Consider the following 13,386-nt stretch of genomic DNA (forward strand, 5'->3'; position numbering starts at 1 on the left):
GGGTGCGAAAATTCCGCTGCTGATGCTCCCGCGTGCTATCAGAACGTGCTGCTATCCGCCGTGCTGTGGCAGCCGCCTCAGCAATCCTCTTGTCATCTGCAATCCCGTCACCCAGCACATATACTTCGACTGTTTCCCAATCGTAAGCGTCCGCAAACCGGAGATGATTTTGGGGGAGGGTTAGGGTCGCCTTACTTTTTGCTAGGTATGTAGCCGCGTCATGACCTGATGGCAGTTGAGTGAGCGCTCCCTGCACGCCATCGAGCATAGTTTGGTTTACGTCAAATTGCTTTTGCAGGCCAGCTTGCTTCAACGTGAACTGGTTCGACTTGGGGGCTGCCAGCTCAGCCCGCGCAGCCCTCGTCTCTCTCTTGACGTCCTGGATCTCCTCTGACAGCTGTCCGAAGGCCTGCGCGAACCAAGCTGGTGGGGAGCCGGCAACCTCAAGGGAATCCACCATGACAGGATCCGGAGCAGGTACTTACTCTTCGACGTTGCCAGCACGGATACGCTTTGGGGCCGTACCCACAGCTCCAGGTGAAGCGGACCAGGTCCGCTTTTTTCAGGTTGGAACTGGGGTTTGAACCAGGGGTGCAAGCGAAACGCTTGCCAGCGAGTATTTACTTCTCGTTTGTGGCATGGTCAAGCTCTTCTATGGACGAACAAAAATGCAAACTATAACGAAGAGAGAAAGACCACGATGAAGAGAACAGTTTGAGAACACTGACAAAAAACCAGCTGACGCAATCCTGATGCCGTGACTGTGTTGAAAATGCTGGCAAAAATAGATGTTGCGTTTCATTCCCTGCGCTCAGCAAACGAAAAATAACACTTTCTTAAAACATAGACACAGTTTCAGCAACTTGCATTACTTACGGCACCTTTGCGGAGAGCATCTTTGGGAAAGGGCCACCTGGCACGAGGAAAGCATAGATGCATTGAATGGGATTTTCGGTCTTTGACCACTTTCCACGTGGGTTGATCTACTCACCTCTTTAGGAACTGGATCTGCTCCTTAGATCTTTGCAGGTTGGTGCCGTTCCTACGGATGCTGAAAACTAAATCTAATTGAGTCTTAATCGAACCGTACATTTTTTAAATGACGATCATCCCTGAAGTGTGTTGTACGAACACTTCTTCGTATCCTTCCTTTCACACATCGTACTTCATCCGTTCTCTTTATTCCTTTTTTTCCTTTTCTCCATGCACAAGATTTCTAACCATTATCACATGTAGAATATAGTAACTTTAAGAGAGCGTGTCTGAGAAAACGCTGAAACGCAGAAACGCTGGGCTGCGTCATCTCTCCAGCTTCGATCAACTTGTGCAAGCAGGTTTCCTTTGGGTTCTACAACAACCATGCGAAAGCGCTCGTTGCATAACTTACAGACACCTAGGAACTGGGTACTACCTCGAAATGGGCCTAAAATACGACTGAATATCGGGTCCAAAATGAGCGCTGTGCAGCATACACAATGGAGCTAAGAACAAACAACCACAATGCCACCATTACTTCATTTGAGTAGTCTTCACATCACCTCCGCATAGAGCAATGGCTACATGTAGGAAAGCAACTGCCACCTCTTTTTCTCTTTCTCTCTCTCTCTCCCTCTCTCTCTCTCTCTCTCTCTCTCTCTCTCTCTCTCTCTCTCTCTCTCTCTCTCTCTCTCTCTCTCTCTCTCTCTCTCTCTCTCTCTATCTATCTATCTCTCTCTCTCTCTCTCTCTCTCTCTCTCTCTCTTTCTCTCACCCACTCTTTTCTTTCCGGTTGCCGTGCTTGTGACATTTTTTCCCTGCTGCCGTGCTCATAATTATTAGTTATCTAACTTATTTTCTTCTCTGTTCTGTTTTTCCGCTCATTTTTATATATTCTTCTTTTCTCTTATTATCAGTGGGACCATTGTCATTAGGTTTAGGCCTGTTTTGGAACTCCACTCTAAATAAAGCCAAACAACAACAACACCATACCAACATATCACTAAGTTGCTTCGCTAAAATAGCCAGATTTTAGCGGCCATAGTGAGAACCATTAATTTTACAGGGTGTATTTTTCTGAACTGCAGGACAATGAACTATCTCCAATACCACCCTGGACATGTCTCGTAAAAGGTTTTCTACGTTTTTTGGAAATACAAAAATTGGAATATTTTCACTTCACCACATTGAAACACTGCCAATTTCCTACCTGACGACGGAAAGCGCCTCCTCAAGCTCCAACACCGGGCACCGCTCCAGACGCCAGCACACCAAACACTGCAGCTTGGTCACCTCTACGGAATCTGGCAAGAAATTTGAACTGACAACCCTTGTCACTTCAAACAACAACCATTTCCTTCTCTGAATTTAGCGAATCGAATTTCACTAGCAGGAAAGCCCTGCAAAAGTGCAACAAATGAGCCAGTAACTATAGAAACCGCCCTACGATGTTTGATATCAAAATCAAGTTTAATATGACGTTTCAAAGTCAAGCGACTCAAAGTTACGCAAAGCGCAGAACTCGCCACTTTTGTTTTGACAAGACTCAAGAGCTGTCCTCTTGTGAGGTATTCGGTGAAGACAATAGGATTCCGAGCGATTGTCGAGTAACTCAAGAGGCTCCACTCACTATGATTGATTAGAGAGGTTGTGCATAACGAAAATTCGTAAAGATCTTTCGGAATTGGAGCCGTCTGGAAGTGACGAAAATTCGTAAAGAAAATCTGTTCTGCTCAACGAAAAACGTAGTATGACCATGGTGATCCTTTCGAGTACTCTTTCCGCTGTTTGCGCAAGCAGCTCCAGAAGCTTCATCACTCTGTCGCGAATAGCTTTCTTCTTCACACCACCGAACTGAGTTGGGCTCAGGGAGTCGTATTTTCGTATTTTACGACTCCCTGGTTGGGCTCAAGTTTTCCAGCTCACAGGCAACGATCCCTATGGCTGGAGACCCTCGTCGAAACGGTTCGTCGTGAGAACGAAGCTGCCTGAGAAGGCCAGGTCCATCGCGAGATCAAAATCCTTCGCTGAGACATCGCAGGGGAAGACGAAGACGCCGAAGTGGCAGAATTCTGCTGAGGGGATTCAGCAGAATAATTTTGTCACAGGGCGAGCACTTACAGGACTTCCAGATGTGACAGAACTGACAGAACTAGCTGAGCGCTGTCCAGGTGACAGAGGATCGCTGAGAGAGCGGGAAAGAGATCCATCAGCTCCACAGGATGCCGAGTAGGAAGAACTCGCAGAACGACTTGAAAAGGACATGGCTAACAAATCTTGACACCACGGGCATCAATGCAACACAGCTACATGTATTCAGAAGCTTGCGAGAAAGAAGCGAAAGTTCAAAACGTAAGATCTTCAAGTTTCGCGTTCCTCCTCGCGAAAGTTCATTTCCTTTTTCGTTACTCGTGCCCAGACTACGTCTAAGTTACGAACTTTCGTTGTACACAACCTCTCTATTATGGCTACAACATCTAGTAGACGACGCAGCTCGATTCTGTGTGAAGTCCCTGAGACGAAGGCGCTTTAATCGGACGACGATAAATTTTTCGGATTCAGCGCTGGCACCCGCGAGTCGTCCACGAGCGAGTCCGACACCGATGCTGACAGCGACGGCGATGATATGCAACCTAAGAAGAAGACGTATGGAGTCACAGCAAGCTCGAGTGCTGCTAGTGTTGTGTCGAAAATGCCAAGCCCCGACAGCTCGGAAATTTCAAATGCGGAGAGCGACACCGACTACTCGGAATTGGATGACGAACCAGATGCCCCCGCACCTGAGCCACCGACGACTGGGCAGGTGAAGCGTGGTCCTGTCTTAAGACATACACGATGGGATTGAGAGAGGCTGTGGATGCAAGTCGAAGAATCATTGGAAAGTCATCCCAGAGCAGCAGCTGGAGGACTACATGTTTGAAGTCTCTAAACTGCGACAATCGATAAATGCTTCAAGCAGTTTGTTCTGGGCGCACTGACTAGAAGCATGCGAAAGTCGATAACTGGTGGTGGTGATCGACCTTTCTATTTCTGCTATCATGAACGTGGTTACGAGTTGTGCAAAGACGTGTTCATGGCAGTTCATGCTGTTGGAAGTCATGTCATGAAGCGCCTTCAAAAAAAGGCAAACAAAGGAGTCGTTCAACTGGAACACCCTGGCTTGACTGGGAGAACACCAGAGCACTTAGCCATTTCAGCAGATATAGAGCAGGATGTAGTGCAGTTTTTTATTCATACGGTAACATGTACGGTCTACCTCAACCTGCAGCGGAGCGAGATCGTGCTGAGGACCCTCCAGTATACGTACCAGCATCCAAGAACAAGAAGTCTGCATACAACATCTATACCAAGACCGTCACAAAGTATTCGCCTGTTCATTACAGGTCATTTTGTCACATTTGGAGGAGACAGGCAGCACACATCAAAGTCATGAAGCCAAGGACAGACGTATGCGCACTGTGTGACAAGTTGCGGGACAAAATTCGTGTCGCCCATACAGAGGAAGAGACGGAATGTAGTGTCCAGGCCCTGCGTTCGCACATATCACTAGCACAAGAGGAGCGGTAGGACTACTGAGATTTAGTGGACGGCACGCAGGCGTCACTGGATGAAGCTGAGGGCATAGTTCACTATACATTTGAACTGCCTAACTAGCAAGAATGAGGATATACAAAGAACATCACAAACTGTATACATAATTATAATTGCTCTATATCGCTCAATTGATATGCCATTGTTAAATAGGTGGCTAGGCACATTTACCATCGCAGATCAACTTGAAATTTAGTTTTAGCACATTACCATACCATACAAACCTTTTGAGAGAAACAAATTTCGCCAAAAGTGCTATAGGGTGGTTTCTGTAGTCCCTGGCTCAAATATTGAGCAATTCTCGATTTTTGCAGTCGAAGCACGATATTTTTGAGTCCTTAGACTCTTGAAACTGGCCGTGCGCCGACCACCGCGTGACATAGCAGATCGACGAATTTGATCGAGTTGATCGACAATCAAGGTCAGAATCAAAATCTGGACAACGAAGGCTGGATGAACAGCGGTACTGGCCAAGTATGAGTGACTGGAATGTGTTTCCCGTGTGCAAAAAAAAAAGAACATGCACACGCACACCACAATATTATTTGTTTGTAAGCACATGGCCATGAAAACCAGCAGAACGGAGCTCCTTATTCCATGATTTTCTCTCCATTTTTGCGAGATAGTGGTGGTGTTCGTATTTGCCAACACGCGCGTGAGCGGTAGTTAACCTTGACTTGTCTCTGAACAACTGACAACAGTGGTGTCAAATACCTGTCATTTGGTTGCAACAGCTGGCTTCTCTAGTCTATTTCTAGACTTTTGAATTCCAGTCTTACTGTCAACTTTAGTATCTGCTGTGAGATACCATCCAGGTACTTCGAAGTACGTGTATGCGAGGATAGGTCTGGCAGCCGGCATCCCATCCCTGCAACACTCTACAGAACGTGAGTGCTCATGCCCAATGTGCGAAACACATTCCAAAGTGGTTGACTCATTGCGCGACTGGTGCTGATCGCATTGGAACGAGATGTCCTGAAGTAGAATTAAATTTGCAAAGATCCAGGTAGTACTTGCTAGCAGCGGCGAGTATCCAGTATCAGCTTGTTTGCGTATATTGTGTGCACAATGGAAAGGAGACGCAAAGCCATTGGAGTGCTTACGGGTTTTAGAGGTGAGTTATCTATTCATATGGGTGTGACTACTTCGAAGTAGATGACTTGTTGGCTATCGTTGCACAACTGATGGGCATGGAGTGTGGAAGTGTACGCTGATTTTTGAAAACGTGGCTACTCTGACGTTACCACAATACTATGGGATATATTTAGGAGAGGATTTATGCCGAAGGATATCTAACACCATGTGAACACGCGAGCCTACATGTACATTAGGTGAATGGACATATTTTTTTATGATATATGAAAAATTAGTTCTCGCTCCACATATACTGGCACACACAGAGACATAGACAGCAAGAGCGACAACACACAAAGAGAAGGGTGCCTGGCCGCAGCCAGATGTGAACCGGAAAACGAGGGAGGTATGGAAGCAAGGACTGAGAACAGAGGGTCTAAGATACAATAGGCGTGCCAGTGGATAGCAGAAATAGGCCATGATGCAGAACAATTTGGAACCGTCAGATAAATTTTCCTGGACCGGGCCAGACGGGAAAAAACCCTAGCGCCGACGTACGCAGTTGTGAGGGCAAAAACCGGGTTTATATCCCCAATGACTATTACGCATCATGTAGGCATGGCAAGCACATCACGGCAAAAAAAGTGATAAAAAGCAAGGATAATATGCACAGGACTGAAGTGTAGGAGGGCAAGGACTCTGGTAAGACCCAAAACTGACTGAAGAAACCATGCGAAAGTGCTCGTTGCATAAGTTACAGACACCTAGGAACTGGAGACCACCTCGAAATGGGCCCAAAATACGACTGAATATTGGGTCCAAGAACGAGCGCTAGTAAGGCGTACACGAGTGAGGTGAGAACAAACCACCATCATGCGAACATTAACTCGCCTGAGTAGTCTTTACATCAACACCACTTAGAGCCATGGCTACATCTAGGAGGGCAATGGCCATCATCTCCAAATATCACTAAATAGCTTCGCTAAAATAGCCAGATTTCAACGGCCACATCGGGAACAATTTGCGGCGCATATTTTCTGAACAATGCATTGCGGGACAGTGGACTATCTCCACTACCTATCAGGACATGTCTCGTAAAAGTTTTCCACGTTTCCTTGAAACCATTTCCTTCCCTGAATTTAAGTTGAATTATTTAACGAATCGAGTTTCACTAGCAGGAAAGCCCTGCAGAAGTGCAACAAATATCGAGCAAATCTCGATTGTTGCGTCCTCATACTCTTAAAACTGGCCGTGCGCCAACCATTGCGTGACATAGCAGATCGACGGATTTGATCGAGTTGATCGACAATCAAGATCAGAATCAAAATCTGGACGACGACTGCTGGATGAACAGCGGTACTGGCCGAGTATGAGTGACTGGAACGTGTTTCCCGTGTGCACCAAAGCCAAAGAACATGCACACGCACACCACAATATTATTTTGATCTACTAACTGAGTTGCTCTTTCCGTTGTCCTTGTATTTATGAAACACACGCAAGGTTCGTGAGCCAATGAACGCAGTGGATTCCGTTCCTGCCAGTTGTCACTTGAAGACGGGCAGTGGATCTAGTTCCATCACCTGTGATCAGGCAGGACCGCGCTTTCCAGCCCGCGATTTGTCATTGGTCGACTCCAAGGCGACAATCACATACCGAAAATACAAAGCTTTCACAATTGTAAGCACATGCCCATGAAAACCAGCAGAACGGAGCTCCATATTCCATGATTTTCTCTCCATTTTTTCGAGATAGTGGTGGTGTTCGTATTTGACAACACGCGCGTGAGCGGTAGTTAACCTTGACTTGTCTCTGAACAACTGACAACAGTGATGTCAAAATACCTGTCATTTGGTTGCACCAGCTGGCTTCTCTAGTCTATTTCTAGACTTTTGAATTCCAGTCTTACTGTCAACTTTAGTATCTGCTGTGAGATACCATCCAGGTACATGTATGTGAGGATAATTCTGGCAACATCCCATCCCTGCAACACTCTACAGAACGTGAGTGCTCATGCCCAATGCGCTTAACACCGGCGTCTAAAGTGGTTGACCCATTGCGCCACTGGTGCTGATCGCATTGGAACGAGATGTCCTGAAGTAGAATTAAATTTACAAAAAAACAGGTTGTACTTGCTAGCAGCGGCGAGTATCCACTATCAGCTTGTTTGCGTATATTGTGTGCACAATGGAAAGGAGACGCAAAGCCATTGGAGTGCTTACGGATTTTAGATGTGACTTATTAATTTATATGGGTGTGACTACTTCGAAGTAGATGACTTGTTGGCTATCGTTGCACAACTGATGGGCATGGAGTGTGGAGGTGTACGCTGCTTTTTGAAAACTTGGCTATTCTGACGTTACCACACTACTATGGGATGTGTTTAGGAGAGGATGTACGCCGCAGGATATCTGACACCATGTGAACACGCGAGCCTACATGTACGTTAGGTGAATGGACATAATTTTTACGAGATATAATAAAAATTGGTTCTCGCTCCACATATACTGGCACACACAGAGACATAGACAGCAATAGCGACAACACACAAAGAGAAGGGTAGCTGGCCGCAGCCAGATGTGAACCGGATAACGAGTGAGGTATGGAAGCAAGGACTTCACAGGAGGTCCCACCCTGCTAGTCTCTGGTGAAGTAATGCCTTGTACATATTTCTGGCCCTGATACTGGCTCTTCCTGGATAGTGGTGGTTTTGCACCCCTTGCACTAGTGAACTGTTACTACTACTGTTGTTGCTAGCGCCTGCAATTACATGTCTGCACGCACCTAGTGCACATGTACATTCTGTTTGTTGCCTGTACCTGTGCCATATTTAGAGTTTTCGCGTATTGCGTTATTTCTATACCTGTTTTTTTGGTGATGTTTTGTCCTTTGGTTCTCTCCCTCGTCATAGTGCATGCAGGTGTGATTTGTTATCAGTTCGCAGCGCTCCTCATTTATTAACCCATCCTAACCGGTGTGCCCACTTCATTCCTGATGATGGTTATTTCATGACCGAAACGTTGAAATATAATATTTTTCTGGTGAAAAGCAGTGATTTGAGTATGAGCCAGTGTTGCTCGCAACCCATTTTTACTTATGAAGCTGCGTGATGCGTCCTACAATATTTTAAATTTGTTTTGTTTGTTTCTTTTATTTGAATTCGTCTAGAGCACAGGCGATCCTGCCATCTCACCAGAGGCAAAACCTCCGGTTCCTGCTAGGAATGAAAAAAATATTATAAGAGAAGGAAATGTTTCTTCAGAATTCCCAACCTCCATTGCAGCGTATTCCTTGCACTTGAAAACACCGCCATTCCGGCAACAGGCTCTCAGCCCTCAATGCCCTGATGATGCCCAATGGGCGAAATATTGGCAAAGTTATTTATTTGGTGCAGCTGAGAGCCTGTTGCCGGAATACCGGTGTTTTCAAGTGCAAAGAGAAGGAAATATTAAAAATAATCATAACATGATAATGCAAAAGCACTATGTCTGTATATAATTCAAATGGGTGTGTGTATGTGTATGCATGAAGTGCAGAACACACAAAGAAAACATGAAGTAATGTATAGGCAAGGAAGGAGCGCGATTAACACTGGTTACAAATTACAATTTATTCTGTTCAGAGCCAGTTGAAGGGCAAAAGCCGCACTGTGGAGGCGAATATCACTGGGAAGGGCACTCCCAAGAGTGCTTCCAACAAATGTTAATGACTGACCACTGGAATGTCCAGGAAGGAAAGGCACTTGTAGTAGCCGCTGTTCCTGTCCTCGAGTAATTCGGCGATCATCCTGGGATGCTTGGCCTGCATTAGCCGTCAACTGAAAGTATGTGCAGAAAAGAGGTCTTGCCAGATCATGTAGGCAACGGAAAACAGAAAAACAAAACCATGTAGTGAAAAATGTGAGTTAGGGATTGATTAGAAAAGCTCACGAGGAGGGGGGGGCTGTGGATGCACGGCTGGAGAGTTGGAAAATTGCACGAATTCCGGATTTGCTGGATTTCATTAAACGATTCTGCAGCTGCTGTTTCAGCGAAGGGAAGAATGCATTGGATGCGTACGTTAGTCGTGCTTGCAAAATGCCAATGTACCAAGGTCTGCGGGCTCTTATTGGCAGAGATCGCCCATTGCGCCATAGCTGGCTGATGGCGATTGACGTCTTCTGCACAACAATGGAGAAATGTGGCTGCCAGGATAGCTGGTCGTCAATGGTTACGCCAAGATATTTGGGAGTGGAGGTGACAGTTCAGGCTTGATCCTTACATTTCACGACTGGTATGTTGCCAGTGAGTCCCTGAGGTTGAATTACCATGACTTGGGTTTTGCCGGTATTCAGCAGAAGCCCAATTTCGGAGAGCCAGTAGGACAGCCGTAGTCAAAGTCTTGCAAACAGTGTCCAGATCTGAATCAGAATAATCTAGGATGATGTCGTCCGCGAACTCCTGATGAACAACAATGCAAGGTATGATGTCGGAAATGTCACTCGTATAAAGGACAAAGAGAAGCGGCCCAGGAGCACTGCCTTGGGGCACACCTCTTGAGCATGCGACTGCATCAGAGAGAGCCTCACACACCTTGACACGCTGAGAACGACCAGACAGATAGGTAGGTAGCCAACACTAATAATACTCTGCCATTGACTCCCTGGGAGAATAATTTATCAATCAGACGTTGATGGTGGATACGGTCAAACGCTTTTGACAACCATCACAATACCCGTGTATTTACGCTCTTGTTAGGCCAACAGCCAACGGTTGGCGGCTGGAACTAATGCATCTTCGGTAGAGTGCATTTCCCTGTAGGCAAACTGACTGCAAGGTAATATGCTATGTTGCGTGAGGTATGCTGTGAATTGCTTCTTTACAAAGAACTCCAATATCTGGGACAGAATAGGGAGCAAAGACAATGGTCTATAGCTAGTAGGGGATGTTGCATCGCCACTCTTGAACAGTGGACTAATGTGTGATGTTTTAAAACACACTGGCACAGTACCTGATGTCAAGGATGCATTGACTAGGGTGGTAAATGGATGTGCAAGGACGTCTGAACACTGCTGCAGTACAATTCCAGGAATCTTGTCACGCCCAGATGCTTTGTGAGGACTCACAGTTTGCAAGCATTGTGCAACATCAGACACGCTTACCGGCTGAAATGTTGAGAAGCTAGATGCAGAGGCTGGACCATGTGGTATATGCAGCTCAGGTGGCCGCATAGGGTCATGCACAATGTCTCTAAACAATTTACTGAGCGACTCAAGCGGCGCTTCAGGTTCTTTCCGTGTCTTCTGTCGGCCTGTGACATCGTTCATGACAGCCTGAAGTTGCCATTGATCTTATGTATCACATCTTTTAGTGAAGTACAATTTGCGCAGCAGACTCCTGTCCAACTTCCGTGCTTTGGAGCGAGCTGATCGGTGCGCTTCTTGAAGGTTTTGATTTGTTTTGTCTCGGAGCCAGAGACGATGTGCCCGGTTCCGTTCACGAACACTTGCCACTAACTCATCTGTAATCCAGAGGCAAGGGCGTCGAGATTTGCGGCGCCGTTCCCGAAGTGGAGCATGTTTGTCTAATGGTCTCCTCCAAGGCGCTTCTCGGCTCACGGTTGCGTAAAGTTACGAATTTGTTCGTGAAAATGAAGAAAGTTGTGAAAGTTGCGATTTCTTCCCAAAACAACCAAGAGTTGCGAAAAAAGTGGCGAGCATCCTTGGAAAAGGGCTATTTCCCACCCGTTCATACTCTCTAAAATAAGTGTCGGAATTCATGTTCGTGTTCACGTGACGGCAACACATATAGTATGGAATACTGAATGTTACTAATTACTGTTGAATGTTTCTATTCTCGGTTTATTAATTGCACAGCTTGCTGGCTCATGGCAGTATGTATCTGGTTGGAGAATCAAGGTGTGAAAGGTAATTATCTATTCATTTATTCTTTTACTATAATTCCAAATTCGTAATAAAAATAAATACCGTATTATCTCTAATATAAGCACAGTCTCCAATATTAACACGTCTCCAATAATAGAACACCTTGGGACGGCATTCAAAAAATATAGTACTCAGTCTTCATTATAAGCACACTGTGAAGTGCTCTGAAAACCACCCGGGCCTCCAATAAAGGACACCGTACGGTAGTATATGTACGCACACTGCATGTACATGACTGTATTGTATATGTACGCACACTGCATGTACATGACTGTATTGTATTGCGTTTATTTTACATCGCAAGTCAAACGGGCAATCATGCCAGCCATACTATTCCGCATGTGTTTTGATTTGCACCACAAGCATGATAGCCGTGAAGCCAATGAATATTCCAGGGTTGTAATCTTGCTGAAATGATCTACACTTTCTGCTTATGTCGAGCATGTTTTGGCATATTATGGCATATCTTTTTGCATATCTTGCTAAGCCTTTGGCATATTATGGACGTTTTCCCTGATATGCGACGAGCATAATATGCTCTTTTTTAGCATACTTGGTCGAGGCCTAATACTGTAACAGTGCCGGTATACCATTAAGTTGTCAGAAAATCAAAAACAAGATAAAGAAAGAGAATCGTTTGCAGGCAGGCTTTTCAACGTTTCGGTCTTCATGACCATCATTCTGATGATCATACTGATAATGGTCTTGAAGACCGAAACGTTGACACGATATTTCTAATGGATTTGTGTGAAATACAGTGCTCTGTTGAGTGCAGGCAGGTTGCCTGCAAACTATTCAAATGCAATTAAGCTGCATGAAGTATCCTTCAAACATTTTGATAAAGAATGAAATTGTTAATTATCAGTTTTTGGATTGATGTACCATGCATGCAAAACACAGCTGAGAACTCTGAGCCAGGCCAGGTACGCGAATTGGCGGGTCTGGCAAGCAACGAGCTACTGTTGTTGCTAGCGCCTGCAATTACATGTCTGGTATCTGTAGCCTTTCAGTCTGCTTGAATGAAAACGTTTTTTTTTGTGCGGGTGTTGCGACAGAAGCGTGTCGGGTATAGATTTCCATGCGCCAATACCGCAGTACAGGAACGACTGCTTCAAAACGGGTGGAGCGGACACAGGGGGGGGGGGGGGGGGGGTGGTCTGACAGTTGATAGGAGTGGCTACTGTAAATATACAAATTTTCGGCAGCTATTTAATTTCGGCTATATTCGGCACCGACCCAAAACGCCTGAATTAAACCGCCGATGAAATTTTTCACAGCATCTGTCGCACTATACCATGCCCTCTACCCAGTACCCCACGCCGAAAATAAATCGCCGCCGAAATGTCAAAAATCGTGAAGTGCCGAAATTTTGCAGCGCCGAAATTTTGTATATTTACAGTATTGGCATTACTGTGCAGGTTCCTACTTCTGAGATGGGCTGGAGAAACGCTATGCGGTGTGGCATTACAGCAAGTAGCTGAGGAGGACCAGTGATTAACATCATTTTTGTACATGAAGGAGAGAGCAGCAACAGTCCCGTGGACAGCCAGACTGGGGTGAGCTGCAGTCATTTGGACAGCTGGCGTTAGAATATGAGCTGCTCGTCGGAGAAAGCTAAGGTGCTCCTGGAGGCGGATGGTTAGGGTCCTGAGGTGACTAGCGAAGGACAATTTTGAGCCAAATCGAATTCAAATTCATGATAATACTGGTTTCCTCCAGTGCAGGGTGTCACCAAACAGGATTTAGGGCAGGTCCAGGTCAGTGCCTCGGAGGGTAGCAGTCATAGCCTGTTTTTGGAGAGTTCATCTTTTTGCTTCTTTTGGAAA

General features: G+C 45.7%; 1 protein-coding gene across 2 annotated transcripts in view; it reads left to right on the forward strand.

Annotated features, from left to right (window-relative positions):
• The first annotated feature begins 5,524 nt into the window (after positions 1 to 5,524).
• Positions 5,525 to 13,386, forward strand: part of LOC135811918 (uncharacterized) — a 55,781-nt gene continuing 47,919 nt past the window's right edge. For both annotated transcript variants that reach the window (XM_065325182.1, XM_065325183.1), the window contains exons 1-2: positions 5,525 to 5,680; positions 11,492 to 11,542. In XM_065325182.1, the coding sequence (XP_065181254.1) occupies positions 5,635 to 5,680; positions 11,492 to 11,542 (97 nt within the window). In that variant the 5' untranslated portion in view covers positions 5,525 to 5,634. The remainder of the gene's footprint in view (positions 5,681 to 11,491; positions 11,543 to 13,386) is intronic.

Source organism: Sycon ciliatum, chromosome 3, assembly GCF_964019385.1.
Source record: "Sycon ciliatum chromosome 3, ocSycCili1.1, whole genome shotgun sequence".
Taxonomy (NCBI): domain Eukaryota; kingdom Metazoa; phylum Porifera; class Calcarea; order Leucosolenida; family Sycettidae; genus Sycon; species Sycon ciliatum.